Source organism: Panthera leo, chromosome B4 (genome assembly GCF_018350215.1).
Source record: "Panthera leo isolate Ple1 chromosome B4, P.leo_Ple1_pat1.1, whole genome shotgun sequence".
In the NCBI taxonomy this organism is placed as follows: domain Eukaryota; kingdom Metazoa; phylum Chordata; class Mammalia; order Carnivora; family Felidae; genus Panthera; species Panthera leo.
In genome coordinates this window covers 19,841,097-19,862,091 of record NC_056685.1, presented here as the reverse complement: position 1 = coordinate 19,862,091, position 20,995 = coordinate 19,841,097, and the positions used below count along the sequence as shown (strand labels likewise).

Genomic DNA, 20,995 nt, shown 5'->3' with positions numbered 1-20,995 from the left:
TGTGAGAACACAGTATATAATACATATACAAAATATGTGTTAATTGACTGTTTACGTTATCAGTAAAACTTCTAGGTCAACAGCAGACTATTAGAAGTTAAGTTTTAGGGAAGTCAAAAATTATATGCAGATTTTCTACTATGGGGGGGGGGGGGGGTCCTAACCACTACATTCTTCAAAGGTCAACTTTAATTGCCTTCCAGATTTTAAACAAACAAACAAACAAAAAAAGCTAAAAGAACTAATCAGCAAAGCAAGACTACAATAAATGCTAAAGGCTGTCTTTTAGGCAGAAAGAAAACAACAAAAGAAATGTGGATCTACACAAAGTAATTAGGAACACTAGAAACAGTAATTACATGGGTAAATATAAAAGACTTCTTCGGGGTGCCTGGGGAGCTCAGTCCGTTAAACAACTGGCTCTTGATTTCAGGGATGCTCTCTCTCTCCCTCTCTCTGCCCCTCCCATGCTTGTGCTATCTCAAGATAAATAAAGTTTGGGGGGGAAAAAAAAGACTTTTTAAATATTTAATCTCTTTATAACTGAAGGCTTAGAGTAAAATTAGTAACAATTGTGAGGTTTAATAATATATAAAAAAATTTTAAATATGACAAAAATAGCACAGAACCAAAAAAGGTAGAATTACAAGTATGTAAATTCTAAACTGTATATTCTTTTGTTTTGTTTTTTTTTTTCTTGAGAGAGAGAAAAAACACATGTACACGCATAAGCAGGGGAGGGGGCAGAGGGAGAGAGAAAATCTTATGTAGACTCTACACTCAGTGCAGAGCCAGACCCAGGGCTCAATCCCATGCCTGGGAGCCCAAATTAAGAGTCAACACCCAACTGACTGAGCCACCCGGGCAACCCTGAATTATATATGCTTACACAATATGTGAAATGGCATAATATCATTTGAAGGCAGATTCTGATAAATTAAAACATGTATGACATAAACCCCAAAGCAATCAATAAATAAAATAACAAAGAATCATTACTAAGCAGCCAAAATGGAATCATAAAAAATATTCAATGACAAAGACAGAAAAAAAAGATGAAACAGGCCAATAATAAGGATTAGCAAATGATAGCTTTAAATACAAGAATATCAATAATCATATGCTAATTAACTAAACACTCCAGTGAAAGGCAAAGATTATAACACTGAAAAAAGAAACTCGAGACTATACGCTGCCTATAAGAAAACCACTTTAAGGGTGGCTCAGTTAGGGGAGTGTCAGACTCTTGATTACGGCTCAGTCCAGGATTCCACAGTTCCTGAGATTGTGCCCCGCGACGGGGTCTGCGCTGACAGTGCAGAGCCTGCTTGGGATGCTCTCTCTCCGTCTCTCTGTCCTCCTCTGCTTGCTTTCTCTCTCAAAATAAATAAATAAACTTTTTTTTAAAATGTAAATATAAAGACACAAAGATATCAAAAGTGCAAGTGTGGGAAAGAAATATCAATTTAACACTGATTAAAAGAAAGCTGAATTCACAACATTAGTACAAACAAAATAAATTTCAGAACAAGGAATATTACCAGGATAAAGAGACCTATTTATCAAGAGGATAAAAAATCCTAAACGCTTTTGCACCTAATAAGAGACCTTCAAAATAAATTAAAACTGACAGAAAAAGAAAATGGGAAAAATAATAAAATCCATAACTACAGTAAGAGAGATCCAAAGCCTCTTCTCAGTAACTGAACAAGTACACAGAAAATATAAGTAAGCATATGGAGACCTTAAACAGTATAAATCAACTTGACCTCACATTTATAGAAAAACTCCATATATGAGGAGCAGAGTGAATACACATTCTTTTTAAAAGCACACAGGACATTACACACAATAATCCATATTGTGTGTCATTTTTTTAATCTTAAAAAACTTAAAAGAAATTATATAACACAAAGATATTAAGTTAGAAGTCAGTATAAAAAAATATGTGAAAAGTTTCCAAATGTTTCAAAAGTAAATAATCTACGTGTAAATAACCCATGGATCAATGAGAAATCAAAAGGACACCACAAGGTATTGTTCAACTAAATAAAAACGAAAATACAACATATCAAAATTCATAAGTAGTGCTTAGAACAAAGTCTGTAGTATTAAATGCCTATATTAACACTTCTGGGATTCTGGTCCAGCATGTAAAAAAACTTAAGAGGACAGAAGAGATGGGAAGAGAAGAGGGGGGGAGGGGAGAGGAGGGGAGAGGAAGGGAACAGACGGGAGGGGACAGGAGAACGGAGATGCAATATTTGAATCAAAAAAGACTACAAATTTCCCAAATTAGTGTCAGAAACCATACCACAAATCCAGGAAGCTCTGAGACTACCAAGTAAGACACGTGTCAAAAAAATACACCTAGGTATGTATATCACAAACTACAAGAAATCAGAGATAATACACACACACACACACACACACACACACACACACACGCGCGCGCGCGCGCGCGTACTGAAAAGAAGCTGGAAGGGGAAAAAGCCTTATCCATGAAGTAGCAAAGATAAGAATTACATCTGACTTCTCAGAAATAATACAACCAAGAAGAGAATGATATGAAATAATGTGTTGAGAGGGAGAAAAGACCTAGCATTCTGTACACTGCAAAATCATCCTCCAAAAGTGAAAACAAAGACTTTCTCAAACAAACAGAAATTGAGGGAAGTTGTTGCCATAGGTCTACCTTGCAGGAAATGTGAAAAGAAATTCTTCAGAGAGAAGGAAATGATACAGCTCAGACATTTGGATTTATATAAAGAAGAGCATCAGAGAATGAATCAACAAAGGTAAAATTAAAACTCTGATTTTTCTTATACTTACTTGATCTAACAGTGTTCAAAGTAATGATAGCAACAATATGTTTGAATGTATAGTCTTAAGCACATATACGCTTACATGTGCTTCTGTATAACTGAAATGAATGACAGCATTGACAGAAAAGATGGGAGGGAGGAATTTAGGAATATTCTGTCATTACAAGGTACAGGTACTAACTGTGAAGTGGTGTAGAATTATTTGAAAGTGAACTTGGATTAGCTCTATATTTATATATACTGCAAACAGTAGAGCAACTATGAAAAAAGTATAATTGATATATTAAGAAATGAAAGAAAATGGAACCATTTAAAAAAAAACTCAATTAAAACCCTTAGGAGGAGGGTCACCTCTCCCCTTCCACGCCTGACAGATAACTGGGAAGTTGTACTTGCTCTGCTGCTTTCCCTCTCCCACAATAGATCCGCTCTTCCCTTTCCAACCAGGGCCCGGCAGAATGGCTCCCTCAAAGAAGCCTGGCAAGGAGAAAGACCATTATGGGACACCTGGGTGGCTCAGTCGGTTAAGCATCTGACTTTGGCTCAGGTCATGATCTCACGGTTCTTGAGTTCGAGCCCCTCATCAGGCTCTGTGCTGACAGCTCTGAGCCTGGAGCCTGCTTCAGATTCTGTCTCCCTCTCTCTCTCTCTGCCCCTCTTCTGTCTCTCTCTCTCTCTCTCTCTCTCTCTCAAATATAAAATATAACATTAAAACATTTTTTAACAGTGGGGGGGGGGGCATTCTGCCATTAACAAGGTACTGACCAGCTCGGAGCCTGGAGCCTGCTCTGGATTCTGTGTCTCCCTCTCTCTGACCCTTCCCCATTCATGCTCTGTCTCTCTCTGTCTCAAAAATAAATAAACATTTAAAAAAACAAACAAACAAACAAACAAACAAGACTCATTTATGGGGCATCTGGGTGGCTCAGTTGGTTGAGCGTCTGATTTCAGCTCAGGTCATGATCTCACAGATCACAGGTTTGAGCCCCATGTCGGGCTCTGTGCTGACAGCTCAGAGCCTGGAGCCTGCTTTGGATTCTGTGTCTCCCTCTCTCTCTGGCCACTCGTGCTCTCTCTCTCTCGTTCTCGCTCTCTCTCTCTCTCTCTCTGTCTCTCAAAAATAAATAAAAACATTTTTAAAAAAATTAAAAAAAAAGACTCATTTATAGGCTATCTACAAGAAACACTTTAAATATGAAGACACTCATTGATTAAATATCAATGAATGGAGGGGTACCTGGGTTGCTTAGTCGGTTAAGCACCTGACTCTTGATTTCAGCTCAGGTCATGATCTCATGGTCATGAGATGGAGCCCCAAGACAGGATCTCACGGTTCGTGGGATTGAGCCCAGCGTCAGGCTCTGCACTGACAACAGGGAGCCTACTTGGGATTCTCTGTCTCCCCTTCCCCTGATCATGCACACTCTCCTTCTCTCTCAAAATAAATAATCTTCAAACAAATTAATGTAACCCATCACATCAACAAGATTAAAAAAAATCATACATCATATCAACAGTTGTAGAAAAAGGGGCGCATGGGGGGGTTCAGTCAGTTAAGCATCCAACTTTGGCTCAGGTTATGATCTCACAGTCCGTGAGTTCGAGCCCTGCATTGAGCTCTGTTTTGGATTCTGTGTCTCCCTCTCTCTCTGCCCCTCCCCTGCTTGCTCTCTGTCTCTATCTCTCTCTCTCAAAATAAATAAACATTTAAAAAATAAATAAAAATAAATAGCTGCAGAAAAAGCATGTGACAAAGTACAACACCCATTCACAATGGGTGAAGTTTAAAAACTCTCAGATGGGGCGCCTGGGTGGCTCAGTCGGTTAAGCGTCCGACTTCGGCTCAGGTCACGATCTCGCGGTCCGCGGGTTCGAGCCCCGCGTCGGGCTCTGGGCTGACGGCTCAGAGCCTGGAGCCTGCTTCCCATTCTGTGTTTCCCTCTCTCTCTGCCCCTCCCCCGTTCATGCTGTGTCTCTCTCTGTCTGAAAAATAAATAAACGTTTAAAAAAAAAAAATTAAAAAAAAAACCTCTCAGAAAACTAGGAATAAAAGGGGAACTTCCTCAACTTGGTAAAGTTGGTTAACTTACAGCTAACATCATGCTTAATGGTGAGAAACTAGGTTTCCCACTAATATCAGGAACCACTCCATTACAACATCATACTGGAAGTCCTAGTTTATGTAAAAAGACAAGAAAAGGAAATAAAATATAAACTGATTGAGAAGGAAGAAATGAAAGTGTGGTTTTTCATAGAGAACATGGTTGTTCATGTAGAAAATCCAAAATTACTGACCAAAAAATTCCTGGAACTAATAAACAATTATGTAAAGACTGCAAAACCAAGGTTAAATGAAAGAGAGAAACTGCTTTCATATATACTCACAAGGAACAAGTGGAATTTTGAATTAAAAACACAATACCATGTACAAAAGCACCTCCAAAAATTACTTAAAGTTTTAATCTAACAATATGTATAAGGTCTACATGAGAAAAGCAACAAAACTTGTATAAACAAAATCAAACAAATCAAATAAATGAAGAGATATCCCAACTTCATAGACAGCAAAACTTAATATGGTCAAGATGTCAGTTCCTCCAAATTGATCTACAGATTCAATACAATTTCAACCAAAATCCCAGCCAATTTTTGCAGATACTGACAAATTGATGCTAAGGCACATACGAAAAGGTAAAAAGATACAGAATAGCCAACACAAAAGTGAAGGACAAGAATAAAGCTGAAGTAGTGACATTACTCAATTTCAGACTTGCTTAAAAGGTACAGCAACTAAAAAAAAAAAAAAAAAAAAAAAACCCTCCAGTAATTAAGATAGTGTAGTGCTGTTGAAAGAATAGACAAACAGATCAATGGAACTGATTAAAAAAAAAAACTTCAGAAACAGACCCACATAACTACAGTCAACTAACCTTTGATAAAGGTGCAAAAGCACTACAATGGAACAAACACAAGCTTTTCAACAACTAGGGCTAGAACTGGTTATCCCCATGCAAAAAATGAATCTAGACATAAAATTCATTTACACCCTTCACAAAAATTAACTCGAAATTGATCATAGATCTAAATGTAAAATACAGAACTATAAAACTCCTAAAAGATAACATAGGAGAAAATAGGATAACCTTGGGTTTGGCAATGACTTTTCAGATATAACACCAAAAGCACAATCCATGAAAGAAAGAAATGGTAAGCCGAACTTCATTAAAATTAAAAACTTTTGCTTGGGGCTCCTGAGTGGCTCAGTCGGTTGAGTGTCCGACTTCGGCTCAGGTCATGGTCTTGAGGTTTGTGAGTTACAGTCCCACATTGGGCTCTGTGCTGACAACTCGGAGCCTGAAGCCTGCTTCAGATTCTGTGTCTCCCTCTCTCTCTGCCCCTCCCCCAGCCAGCTCTTTCTCTCTCTCCTTCAAAATTAAATAAACATTTTAAAAACTAGTAATAAAATAAAATAAACTTTTGCTCTACCAAAGACATCATCCAGAAAATGAAAACATCAGCCACAGGCTGAGAAAATACTTAAAGAAGACATACTTGACATTTTTCACAAAACTAGAACAAATAATACCAACATCCATATTGAAACACAAATACCCCAAATAGCCCAAGCAATCTTGAAAAAGAAGAACAAAGCTGGAAGTTTCACAATTCCAGATCTCAAGATACACTACCAAAAAGCTGTCATAATCAAAACACTACAATGCTGAACAAAAACAGGCACATACATCAACAAAACAGAGGACACAGAAATAAACCCACACTTGTGTTTATGTGGTCAATTAACTCCATGACAAAGGAAGTCAAGAATATACATACAATGGGGAAAAGAAAGTCGCTTCAATAAACGGTGCTGAAACTGGACAGTGACATGCAAAAGGATGAAACTGGACCACTTTCTTACACCATACCTAAAAATAAGCCTAAATGTGAGACCTGAAACCAGGACAAAAACCTAGACGAAAAACATCTTTAACACTGGCCATAGAAACACTTTTCTAAATATGTCTCCCCAGACAAGGAAAATAAAAGAAAAAATAAACTGTCAGGGCTACATCAAAATAAAAGTTTTGCACAGCAAAGGAAATCATCAACAAAACAAAAAGGCAACCCACTGTGGAAGAGTAGGTATCTGCTGGATCAGAGGGGTGGCTCAGTCGGTTGAGCTTCTGACTTCAGCTAGGGTCATCATCTTATGGTTCCTGAGTTCCATCCCTGCATCAGGCTCACTGCTATCGGTGCAGAGCCTGCTTCGGATCCTCTGTCCCCCTCTCTCTCTGCCCCTCCCCTGCTCACACTCTCTCTCAAAAATAAATAAACATTAAAAAAAAAAAAAAGAGTAGGTATCTGTCAATGATATATCTGACAAAGGGTTAATATCCAAAATATGTTAAGAATTTATACAACTGAACACAAAATAAAAGTGACTGCAAAGTGGACAAGAGGACCTGAATAAACATTTTTAAAAGAAGACATACAGATGGCAGACAGACACATGAAAAGATGCCAAATATCACTAATCATGAGAAATATGCAAATCAAAATAGTTATCACCTCACACCCATCAGAATGGCTAAAATCAAAAAGACGATAAACAACAAGTGTTGACAAAGATGTGGCAAGAAAGGGATCTTTGTGCACTGTTGTTAAGAATGTAAATTGTTACAGCCACAGTGGAAGATAGTATGGAAGTTCCCTGACAAACTAAAAATAGAATTCAGAAGATAACTAAATAACCCTTTTATTTACATGCAATAAAAGTTTTCTATTCCTCAAAAAAATATAAAAATAGAAATACCATATGATCCAATAATTCCACTACTGGGTATTTGCTACCCAAAGAAAACAAAAACACTAATCTGAAAAGACACATGCACATTCTATTCTTACAGCAGCTTTATTTACAGTAGCCAAAGTACAGAAGCTAGCAAGCGTCCACTGATGGCTGAATAAAGAAGATGTGATTATATATATATGGAATGGGATGGAATACACAACGGAGTATTATGCAGCCATATAAAAGGATGAGATCTTGCCATTTGCAACAGGAATTAACCTAGGGTATTACACTAAGTGAAATAAGTCAGACAAATACAAATACCATATAATTCCTTACGTGTAGAATCTAAAAAACAAATGAATCAACAAGCAAAAAGCAGAATCAGACCTAATGAATACAAGGAACAAAATGATGGTTGCAAGAGAAGAAGGGTATGGGGGGGATGAGCAAAATGCATAAAGGAGAGTGGGAAACATACGCTTCCAATTATGGAAAGAATAAGTTATAGGAGTTAAAAGATACAGCATAGGGCATACAGTCGATGGCATTTTCGTGACTATTATATGGTGATAGATGGTAACTACACTTGTGGTGAGCATAACATGATATATAGAGTTGTTGAATCACTATGTTGTACAGCTGAAACTAATCTAACATAGTGTGTCAACTGTACTCAAAATAAAAAAAAAGGGGGGTGCCTGGGAGGCTCAGTCAGTTAAGCGCCTGACTCTTGGTTTCAGCTCAGGCTGTGATCTCATAGTTTGTGGCATTAAGCCCGGTGTCAGGCCCTGTGCTGACAGGACAGAACCTGCTTGGGATTCTCTCTCTCCTCTCTCTCTACCCCTCTCACACTTGTGCACGTGCATGCACTCTCTCTCAAAACAAATAAATACACTTATAAAAAAAAGGGACATACCTGATAAGAAGACTTATCTAAAATATATAAAGAATCCTTCATAAAACAATAGCAAATGAACTGATTTTTAAAAGGACCAGAAATTCTGAAACCTCACCAAAGACGATATACAGATAGCAAGTAAGCACAAGAAAAGAAACTCCACATCCTATGGCAGCAGAGAAATGAAAATTTAAACAATGACATGCTACTCTACACCTATTAGGATGGCCAATATCCAAAAAACCAATAGTACCAGACGCTGGAGAGAATGTAGAGAAAAAGGAACTCTCAACTCATTGTTGGAAATGCCAAATGATTCAGCCACTTTAGAAAACAGTTCGGCTGTTTCCTACAAAATTAAACATACTCCTACACCGTATTATCCCACAATTACATTCCTTGGTATTTACCCAGAAGAAGTGAAAAATTACATCGACACAAAAACCTGCACACAGATGTTTATAGCAGCTTTACTCATAATTGCCAAAACCTGGAAGCAACCGAGATGTCCTTTTGGATAAACAAACTGGTATATCCAGTCAATGGCTTATTATTCAGTCCTAGAAAGAAATCAGTTATCAAGCCTCAAAAAGATACAGAAGAATCTTACATTCATATTATTAAGTGAAAAAAGCCAGTCCAAAAAGGCTACATACTATGATTCCAACTTACGACATTTTGAAAAAGTCAAAATTATGGACACGGTGAAAAGATCAGTGGTTGCCAGGGGCTAGAGAGGGTGGGAGGGATGAATAGCTGGAAAACAGGACTTTTTAGGGCAGTGAAACTATGCTGTATGATCCTATCATAGTGGATACGTGTGTCACCATACATTTGTCCAACCCATAGAACACACAACACCAAGAGTGAATCCTAACATCAACTATGAACTTTGGGTGATAATTAAGAGTCAATGTAGGTTCACCAGCAGTAACAAATTTACCACTTTTTTGAAGGATGTTGATAACAGGGGAGGCTATATATGTGTGGGAATAGGGAAAAAAGGGATATACGGGATATCCTAGTACCTTCCTCTCAATTTTGCTCTGGACCTGCAACTACTCTAAAAAAAATAACATCTTAAAAATATTAAGAAAAAGACATGGAGGAAACTTTAAAGCATAAAACTACATGAAAGAAGTCAATCTGAATAAGCTACACACTGTGTGATTCCAATTTTATATGACATTTTGAAAAAGTTGAACTACGGCGACCACTAAAAAGACTACTGGTTGTTGGGGTTTGAAAGGAAGGAGAAATAAATTGGCAGAACACTGAGAAGTTTCAGGGGAGTAAAAGTTTTGTAGGATACTATAGTGATGGATACGTGTCCTCAAATAGTTACTCACAGAACCAAAGAGTGAACCCCAATATCAACTATGGACTTTGGGCAATAATGGTGTTTCAGTGTAGATTCACATATTATAATAAATTTATCACTCTGATAGTGGAGGAAGATGAATATGGGACAGAGGGTACATTGGAAATCTCTGTAATTTCCACTCAATTTTGCTGCGATTCTAAAACTGCTCTAAAAAATAAATGTGGGTATTGTCAGAGGCAAGGGAGGCACTGGGGGATGAGAAAAAAAAACGGATGAACCGCTTTTGTTTTGATTTAAATTCAAATAAGCTGCATTAAAAAAAAGAAAAGAGCGATTTGTCTGCCACTAGACTGCAAGGCAAAATTTCCCCACCCACACAGCATTTAAATCTATCCATTTATCTATTCCTTAATTTTTATGCATGGAAACTTCCAAAGTTCTTTTATAAAAATGTCAGTGCAAAACAGGTATTATTTGTAGATTCTACACTAGAAAGTATGATTCCATTCTTACTAAAAATTTAAAAAATCTAAAAAATTAATTTAAAAGTTTATTATTTTTGGGGGGGAGTGCCTGGGTGGCTCAGTCGGGTAAGCATCTGACTTCAGTTCAGGTCATGACCTCACGGTTAGTGGGTTTGAGCCTCGCGTTGTGCATTGGGCTCTGCACTGCCGGGAGCCTGCTTCCCGGAGCCTGCTTCCGATTCTGTCCCCCTCCCTCTCTCTGCCCCTCCCCCATTCACACTCTGTCTCTTGAAAATAAATAAATGTCAAAAAAAATTTTTTAAGTTTATTTTTTTGAACTGCTATATCAAAAAAAGACCTCAAATAAATTAAATCATCTTATGCCTTAAAAAATTAGAAAAAAAAGAATGAAGTAAAGCCAAACCAAGCAGTAGGAAGGAAAAAAATAAAATCAGAACAGAAATAAAAACATAGAACTACTAAAAACTAAAATACAAAACCTTAAGATCATAAGAAAAAAAAAAATCAGATTCCAAAAGCTAATAATTTAAGATCAATAAAATTCATAAACCTCTATCCAGCCTGGATTAGAAAAAAAGATACAAACTGCCAAAAGTACCTCAAGAAGAACAGCCTAAATAGTTCTCTATCTATTAAAGAAATGGAATTATAGTTTTAAAAAAACTTCCCAAGAAAAACTCTATGCCCAGATGGCTTCAGAATTCTACCAGAGGCAGCCAGGGGACTCAGTCAGTTAAGCGTCCGACTTGATCTTGGTTCACGTCATGATCTCATGGTTCACGTCATGATCTCATGGTTCACGTCATGATCTCATGGTTCACGTCATGATCTCATGGTTCATGAGTTTGAGCCCTACATCAGGCTCCACACTGACAGCTTGGAATTCTCTCTCTCCCTCTCCCCAACTCCCTCCCCCCCACCTACCCCCTCTCAAAATAAATAAACTTTAAAAAAAAAAAAAAAAAAAAGAGGAAACTCTATAAAACACTAAGAAATAATACCAAATTTAGACAAACTCTTCCAGAAAACTGAACAAGAGTGAACATTTGGCAACTCATTCTGAGTCTAGCATTATTTTTTAACCAAATCCAAAGACATTCTACAAAAAAAAACTATAGGCCAGTATCTCTCATGAATGCAGATGCAAAAATGTCTTCACATTTCAAAAATCTGAATTCAGTAATGTACACAACTGGTAATATATCAAGACAAAGTGGCATTTATCTGGCTTAACAGCAGGAAAAAAAAAATCAACCAATGAATGTACTTCATCATATTAAGAGATTAAAAAAATATTTTTGTATTAATGTATCTATTAAAATATATAGAAAAATTATTTGACAAAATCTAACATCCATGGCCAATTAAAAACTCCACAAATTAGGAACAGAAGTAAACTTCAACATCATATACAATGTTAGAAGATTACTTTCCCCCTAATTTCAAGAATAAAGCAAAGATGCTCACTCTCACCACTTGTAGTTAACAATATAATAAGAAATACGGGGCATCCAGACCAGAAAGGATGAAGTACAACTGTCTTATTTGTGGTTGGCCTGATCATCTATGAAGAAAATCCCACGGAATCAATACGCTACTGGAAATACGAATTTTCAGCAAGTTTGCAGGACACCACATAAACATACAAAACTACAAAAATGTATTTCTATACACTAGTAAGAAACAATCAGAAATTTACACCTTAAAAAAGATTATAAAAGCACCAAAAAACATCAAACATTTAGGAACAGAGCTGAAAAAAGATTTATAAAACCTGTATACTTGTTACTGAGATTAAAATACATTAAAGAGATATACTGTGTTCGTGAATCAGAAGACTCAATATTGTTAAAGACATTAATTCTCCCTCAAAATGATTTGTAGATTCAATGCAGTTTGAATCAAAATACAGGCAGTTTTATTTCAACAACTTGACAATCTGATTCTAAAACTCACGTAAAAACTGAACCTAGAATAGTCAAAATGACTTTGAAAGAGAAGAACAAAGTTGGAAAATGGATCCTACCTGACCTAACTGGTTACTACAAAGCTACAGTAATCAAGATAGTGTGGTATTAAATGTAAAAGACAGGGGCACCTAGGTGGCTCTTTCGGTTGAGCGTCCAAGAATTGATTTCTGCTCATGTCATGATCCCAGCATTGTGGGAATCAAACCCCGCGTTGGGCTGCGCGTTGAGCATGGAGTCTGCTTAAGATTCCCTCTCTCTCTCTCTCTCTCTCTCTCTCTCTGTCCCTCCCTCCCTCCCTCCCTCTCCATTCCTCTCTCACACTCATGCACTCGCGCACATAAATGAATGAATGAATGAATGAATGAATGAATGAATGAATGAATACTAGTTTTAAAAAATGTAAAAGCAGACAAACAGATCAACAGAGAACAGATTCCAAAAAGAGACCAATATGTATATGGTCAAGTGGGATTCAACAAATGTGGGTAAAGGCAATTCGGTGGAGAAAGAACAGTCTGTCTCACAAGTGATCCAGAAAAACTGGGTATCTATAATTCGAATAAGTGGACTCTGATATATAAGTCACACAAGCAAAAATTAACTCAAAAGGGTAAATGTGAAAGATGAAAATATAAAACTTCTAGAAGAAAACATATTAAAAAAATGTATATACTAACCATTTAATTAAGATGTCTGCTTAAGGAGCGCTTGAGTGGCTTAGTCAGTTACCATCTGACTTCAGCTCAGGTCATGATCTTGCAGTTCACAAGTTCGAGCCCCGCGTCGGGCTCTGTGCTGACAGCTTGGGGCTGGAGCCTGGAGCCTGCTTTGGATTCTGTGTCTCCCTCTCTCTCTGCCCCTCCCCCTGCTCCTGTTCTGTCTCTATTAAAAATGAATAAACATTAAAAAAAAAAAAAAAGAAGAAGAAGAAGAATGTCTGCTTAAGCCACTGAGTGGGAAAAATACCTGCAAATAATGTACCCGATAAGGGACTTGCATCTAGAACACATGTTGTCTCACAAAATGCAGAAAACAAACCAAGTCAATAAAAAAAGACAGGTGATGAACAGATCTGAGCAGACCTTCACCAAAGAAAATAAAGAAACGGCAAATACACACATGGAAAGACATTCAACATAATTTAATCATTACAGAAATGCAAACTGAAACTTCAATGAGAAAGTACCCCACACCCACTAGAAATGCCAAAATTAAACCATACCAAGTAGTGCAGAGAATGCAAAGGAACAGACCCCTGATACACTGCTGGCAGAATCAATGAATGGTACAACTATTTTGGAAAATAGTTTGATAGTGTCTTTAAAACTTAAAGCTACACCAGGTGACCCAGCTATTCCATTCCTTGGTATTTATGCAAGAAAAATCTGTCCATATAAAGATTTGTATTATATTCCTAGTAGCTTTGTTAATAGCCAAAAATTGGAAAACAATCTGAATGTCCATCAATTACTGAATGGATAATCATTATGGTATGTCCAGACAATAGAAAGTAGTCAGCAATTGGGGCGCCTGGGTGGCTCAGTCGGTTGAGCGGCCGACTTCAGCTCAGGTCATGATCTCGCGGTCCGTGAGTTCGAGTCCCGCGTCAGGCTCTGTGCTGACAGCTCAGAGCCTGGAGCCTGTTTCAGATTCTGTGCCTCCCTCTCTCTGACCCTCCCCATTCATGCTCTGTCTCTCTCTGTCTCAAAAATAAATAAACGTTAAAAAAAATTAAAAAAAGAAAGTAGTCAGCAATAAAAAGAACGTACTGATACACACAACATGGATGAATTTCAAAGTATGCCGAGTGAAAGAAGACAAAGTGTAAAATATTGTATGTTTCCATTTTTAACATTCTAGAAAGTTCAAACTAGAACTTTCAGATTACCATGTAACTAAATATGATAGCTAGTCCTTATATTATTATGACACAGTTAACTTTTTTTTTTTTTTTTTCCTTTTCTTTAACTTCACTTCCAGCATAATCACATCTTCTTGGTGTTCTTCCAAACTCTGGCCCTCTTCTCAGTCTTATTTGCTAGTTTCACCTCTGCTCCAAGACCTTTCAATACTGGCAGCCGTAGGGTGTCCTAAGGCCTCCTGTCCTCACCACCTGCACTCACTCCTCCACTGGCACCCACTCTCATGGCTTTACGTAAACTCTTTATGCACACAGTTGCCAAATTTATACCCATAGTCTGGACCTATTTTCCAAATGCTACACTATGCATGCCACTGGTTAATTAACATTTCTACCTGGGTGTCTAAAAATATTTCAACCCTAAAGTAGGCAAAACAGCCCAGCCAGGATGTCCACATCCTAATCCCTAAAACATGTGATAAGTTATGTTACATGGCAAAAGGGTCTTTGCTAATTTAAGTAAGGCTACAGACTTTAAAATAAGAAAATTATTCTGGATTTTTCAGGCAGACCCATTCTAATCTCATGAACCCTTAAAAGAAGAGAACTTTCTGTGGGCAGAAGCAGAAAAGGTGCAGCAGAGAAGAAGTCAGAGAGATCCCAAGTATGGGAAGGACTCAATAGGCTAGTGCTGGCTCTGAGATGGATGGACATATGTGTAAGGGCTGAAGAGAGCCTCTAGAAGCTAAGGGCAGACCGCAGCTGAGAGCCAGAAATAAAATGGACATAAATTAACAACTTGGGGGTGCCTGGGTGGCTCAGTCGGTAAGCGTCCGACTTTGGCTCAGGTCATGATCTCGCAGTTTGTGAGTTCGAGCCCCGTGTCGTACTCTGTGCTGACCGCTCAGAGCCTGGAGCCTACTTCAGATTCTGTGTCTCCCTCTCTCTCTGCTCCTCCCTCACTCATACTCTGTCTCTCTCTCAAAAATAAATAAACATTAAAAAAATTTTTTTTGTAAATCAACAACCTGAATGAGCTTAGAAGCTCTTGCTCCCAGATTAGAACCCAGGCCAGCCAACACCTTGACTTCAGCTTTGAGAGATCCAGAGGAACCAGCTGAGCCCACCAGTCTTCCAGCCTCCAGAACAGGGAGATAACACTTTTATATTGTTTTAAATTGCTACATTTGTTCTGGAAGCAAGAGAGTACTAATACCATATCCAAAACTGAATTCCTCATCTTGCCCTCAACCTACCACACCCCACCCACAGTCTTTCCCATCTTTGTTAACAGCAATTGCATTTTTCTAGTTATGTGGTCCAACACCCTTTGACTCTTCTTTGGATCCTCTCTTTCTCTCACACGTCTCATCTTCTGAGAAAGCTACGTGGGTTCTACATTTAAATAAATTCAAATTCTCATAACCTCTCACCACCTCCACTATTACCACCATCTCTCTCTGCATTATTATAATAATCTCCTAAGGGCTTCCCAGCTTCCATCCTTGACTCTCTAGTCTGTCCAGAACAAATCAGCCAGAGATCCTAATAAAACCTAAGTCAGATGGTATGCTCCAATGGCTTGCTTTTGAGTCAAACTCAAAAAACAAGTCCTTGCACTGGTTTGCACAGCCCTATGTGATTGGCCCCTTGGCCAGTATCACCTTCTGTGGTTCTCCCCACTCCTTGCTCATTATGTCCCAGCACCTTTCCCTGTCCACACTTGTTTTCACATTAGGCACATATAACATTTACTATAATACTTCCTATGAACCAGATGCTGTTGTAATTGTTTTACATATATTATCTTATTCAATTCCAATAATTATTTCACCCATTTTACAGATGATCAAACAAAGTTACAAGGAGGTTAATTAACACTCAGTGGTGAAGCCAGAATTCAAAATCACAGGTGAACAAAGCCCACTCTATAGTCCAAATTCTTAATCTCAATGATGCCCCCCAAGTTGTTAGCCTTACTTACTATTTTTCAGAACTGAGTATAAACAGAATGTAAAATAAAAGACTAAGAAATGGGAATCCTAAAGTGTTTAACGTAGGGTTAAAGAGGTAAGAAAAGTTAAAGGGAACCAGGACACTGAGAATGATATTACTTCTTAAAGGTAAAAGCCAGCACATAACTAGTTATTATATAAAACAAAATATGGCACTTAAAACTTACTTTTTCTGTGGTAACAGTCAAAGAAGGAACCAATGCAGGTGATGGCTCTGGTTGCTTCTTGTGTTTTTGTTTGTGTTTGTCCTTTTCTTTATATTTCTAGAAACGCACAGAAATAAAATCCAATTTAAATTTAAATCATAAACCATGTATATAAAGATTAGATTCTTTCATAATTCTGTTTAGTAACTCAAAATGTTAATGAATACTTGACAAATAATAAAACATTACTTCCTTTGATTGTATTCATATTATTTGATAAACAATACTAGTAAAATAGTTATTATTATACATTAAGATGTATAGTAACACTGTTAAAAATTATTTTAAGTGATTTCAGCTCCCTTATTCTTGACCAACCTAAAATAATATGTAAACAACTGAAGTCTATAATTATTTGATACATTTATAATATCAGGCAACCTATATTTTTTTCTACCTAAAAACACCAAAGGGGTTCCTCAGTAGCTCAGTCGGTTAAGCATCCGACTCTGGATTTCAGCTCAGGTCAGGTCCCTACAGTCATGAGACCAAGCCCCACATTGGGCTCTGTGCTGAGCATGGACCCTATTTATGATTCTCTCTCTCTCCCTTCGCCCGCCTCAACTCTCTCAAAATAAATAAACACTTAAAACAAAAAAACATCAAACACTTTTGGTATATTTTATACATTGCACTTTAAAACTTCATAGCACTTTGACATACACTATCCCATTAGAATAGTGTCAGATTCTACATCACTATGCATTAAATTGTATGGCCCACAAACTGGAAACCAGGCCACAGAAACTCAGGTTAAGAAATTTTTTCCTAGGTTTATTCAGAAAAATGCATGAATCAGCTATCTCAAACAAAAATAATTTAGGAGTGCATGGGTAGCTCTGTCAGTTAAGCGTCCGATTCTTAATTTCGGCTCAGGTCATGACCTCAGTCCACACTGACAGCATGGAGCCTGCTTGAGATTCTCTCTGTCCCTCTGTCTCTGCCCCACCCCACTTGCACTTTCTCTCTCTCCGAAAATAAACTTTAAAAAATTGTTTTTAATAATTTAAAGTTTTGGTGTGCTACTTTCAATTTAAAGTACTAAAACTGATGAATTAAATATAAAAAGAATTCAATTAAATTAGAAATTAATTACACATTAGGAGACCAACTTTATTTAATGACAAAAAATTTAAACAAATTGTTTTCAATTGTATTGAAAGAATTGAAACTGAATTGAAAGAATCAGGATCGGGAGTAAAATTTACTGTTATTTAAAGAGTTACATTTTGGGGCGCCTGGGTCGCGCAGTCGGTTAAGCGTCCGACTTCAGCCAGGTCACGATCTCGCGGTCCATGAGTTCGAGCCCCGCGTCAGGCTCTGGGCTGATGGCTTGGAGCCTGGAGCCTGTTTCCGATTCTGTGTCTCCCTCTCTCTCTGCCCCTCCCCCGTTCATGCTCTGTCTCTCTCTGTCCCAAAATAAAAAAAAAAAAAAAAAAAAAAAGTTGGGAAAAAAAAAAATAATAAAGAGTTACATTTTAAGGATGCCTGGGTGGCTCAGTGGGTTAAGCAGCCGACTTGGGCTCAGGTCATGATCTCAGGGTTCATGAGTTTGAGCCCTGTGTGGGGCTCTGTGCTGACCACTCAGAGCCTGGAGCCTGCTTCAGATTCTGTGTCTCCCTCTCTCTCTCTGCCCCTCCCCCACTCGCACTGGCTCTCTCTGTCAAAAATAAACATTTTAAAATAAAAATAAAAGAAGATATAGAGTTACGTTTTCATTGCAACAGATCTTAGTAATGACCACCAAGGAATCCTGCCTCTGTTTCTTTGTAGCAGGATGTCACTGCTCCTCCCATGATAACATGTCCTCTTCTCCACCACCCCCACCCCCCCATGAACCTACATTAGCTTTGTGATTTGCTTTGGCCAAGAGAATGTGCATAGTGATGTACAAGTTCAGGAGCCCAAAGCTTTACAAAAGTCTTAGATGGCTGCCACCTTTGCCCCTTTGATTCCAGCCACCATGTAAGTAACCACGTCAAGCTTTCTGATACAGACAGCTTGAGAATGAATAGAGAAGTAGAGAATGAGACCCTGTGGCGAAAAACTGAAGTACCCCAGCCCATAGCCAGCAGCATCTAACACCAGACATGTGGATAAGACTACCTTGCTGGAATAATTTAGTAAAAGTAAAATGACTTAAAATGTCAAAAGAATAAAAACAAGCAAACAAACAAAAAGCCTATCTTACACTACCCCTGCCAGCCACCAGCTGAATATAGTCTCATAGGGAAACCCAGCTAATAACATGTGGAAGCAAGATGAATTGTTCCTGCTGAGCACTGCTTGTTATAAGCCACTACAAGTTGTGGGGTGGTTTACCAAGCAACAGTAGCTAATTGTAACAAGACTAGAATACACAATTGGGTAATGAGAGTTAAAGAAAGTATAAATTACAGTATAACTTATAAATATGAGGTTCAAATGTAAGTTCTATATCAATATTTTTCTCCCATAAAGTTAATGAAGAAGTCTTTTTATCCTTCATGTTCTCCTTCCCATACTGGGTTTTATTCTTCAAGGGTTTTACTCTACAAGAGATGGGATGATTTAATAGTAAATAACCCTGACTAACAACAAGGTAGACAAACAAACTCTTAAAATGTGGAAACTGCTTGGGAGTAAAGTATGCACATGTACATGTATGAAAATACAAACATATAGAAATCATCATGGAATTACACAGAATTCTGGTTCTATGTGGTACATCAGGAAAGGTATCCTGACGTGAGGATTGCAAGTGTTCAGTGGAAACAGACTGTGAACAGATTATATCACTAGTCTGTAAAATATGAATCAAAACAGTCCAATTATATTCACTAAAGAGATAGGCTGATTTTACTCCAGAAAACAATATGGAGTTTTCTCAAGAAGTTAAAAAATAGAACTACCCTGGGGAGTCTGGTGTCAGTATCCAGTATCCCACTCTCAATCTCAGGGTCTTGAGTTCAAGCCCCACGCTGGGGTTTAACTTAAAAAACAAACAAACAAAAATAGAGCTACCCTATAATCCAGCAATTGGCCCTACCAGGTATTTACCCAAAGGAAACAAAAATAATGATTCTAAGGGATATACATGCACCCCAATGTTTATAGCAGCATTATCAACAATAGCCAAATTATGAAAAGAGCCCAAATTTCCATCAACTGGTAAGTGGATAAAGATGTGGCATATACACACAATGGAATATTACTCAGTCATCAAAAAGAATAACATCTTGCCATTTGCAATAATATGGATGGAGCTAGAGAGTATTATGCTAAGCAAAGTAAGTCAGAGAAAGACCAACACCACAGGATTTCACTCGTATATGGAATTTAAGAACCAAAACAAATGCACATGGGGCAAGAAAAAAAAAAGAGGGGGACAAACCGAGAAACAGACTCTTAACTATAGAGAACTGAGGGTTACTGGAGGGGAGGACAGTAGGGGGATGGATTAGATATGTGACAGGGATTAAGAAGGGCACTTGTTTTGATGACCACTAGGCTTCTATGTAAGCGATGAGCAACTAAATTCTACATCTGAAACTAATGTTACACTGTATGTTAACTAACTGGAATTTAAATAAAAATTTGGAATAAGATTTAAAAAAGAAAAGGGTGCCTGGGTGGCTCAGTTGGTTGAGCGCCCGAGTCTTGATTTCGGCTCAGGTCGTGGATCTCCACATTCACGAGTTTGAGCCCCGCATCAGGTTCTGTACTGCCAGCACAGAGCCTGCTTGGGATTCTGAGTCTCCCTCTCTCTCTGCCCCTCCTCTGCTTGCACTCTCTCAAAAGTAAATAAACATTAAAATAAATAAAAATTTAAAAAGAGAGAGGCTGATTTTAATAGATCAACACAACAAGAGGAAACTGTAGAACAAGATTCAGTTATATGTAAACATTTAGCATATGATAAGGAAGGGATTCCAAATTTGCAAGGAAAGACTAAAATTACCTAATACTGGTACTAGAAAAACTGGTTAATAACTTGAACAAAAGTACATTATTCAAAATATAATAAAATCCAGATGGATTATTTTAAAGAGTTAAATAATAATTAAAATAGCTTAAATGGATGGAAAGACAGTATTTTTGAAATCTTTAACTTTTAAAAAGAAAAGACTCTTTTCTACATATAAAAACAAAGCAAAAATTATAAAGGGAAAAAGCAGGTTTAGCTACTGACATTTGAAATGCTTCTACATTAATTTAAAAACCTTTCAAAAGCAAAAATTTGGAAAATGAGTAAAATAAATATGTTCTACATTTTCAGCACTGTTTAATTTTTTTTACAAATCACTGAACATATATACACATAAATGCCAGAGAAAAATGTAAAAAGGACAATTCACAAAAGACGCAGAGTCACTAAATAACAAAAAATGTGAAACTCTACCTTTAAAGAATTAAAGGTAGTATTTTGCTCTCACTAGTAATCAAAATTGTTGAGTTTTGCTTTTTATAAGACCCAATGTTGCTCAGGTTATGGTCAAATGAGCACTTGCAAATATTAGAGACAGTATAAATTGGGAAGGACAATTTTAAAAGAATTAGAAAGCATAAAAATATTCTCTGTCCTAGAAATTTCACCTCTAGGAGGTGAACAAAGGATTAAATACTGTTTATTACAG

General features: G+C 37.5%; 1 protein-coding gene across 13 annotated transcripts in view; it reads right to left on the bottom strand.

Annotated features, from left to right (window-relative positions):
- Positions 1-20,995, bottom strand: part of MLLT10 (MLLT10 histone lysine methyltransferase DOT1L cofactor) — a 234,980-nt gene that overhangs the window by 78,774 nt on the left and 135,211 nt on the right. For all 13 annotated transcript variants that reach the window (XR_006204580.1, XM_042945064.1, XM_042945063.1 and 10 more), the window contains one exon: positions 16,341-16,436. Coding sequence is in view for 12 of the 13 variants with exons in the window: in XM_042945064.1 (XP_042800998.1) it covers positions 16,341-16,436 (96 nt within the window). In the remaining variant the exon portion in view is untranslated. The remainder of the gene's footprint in view (positions 1-16,340; positions 16,437-20,995) is intronic.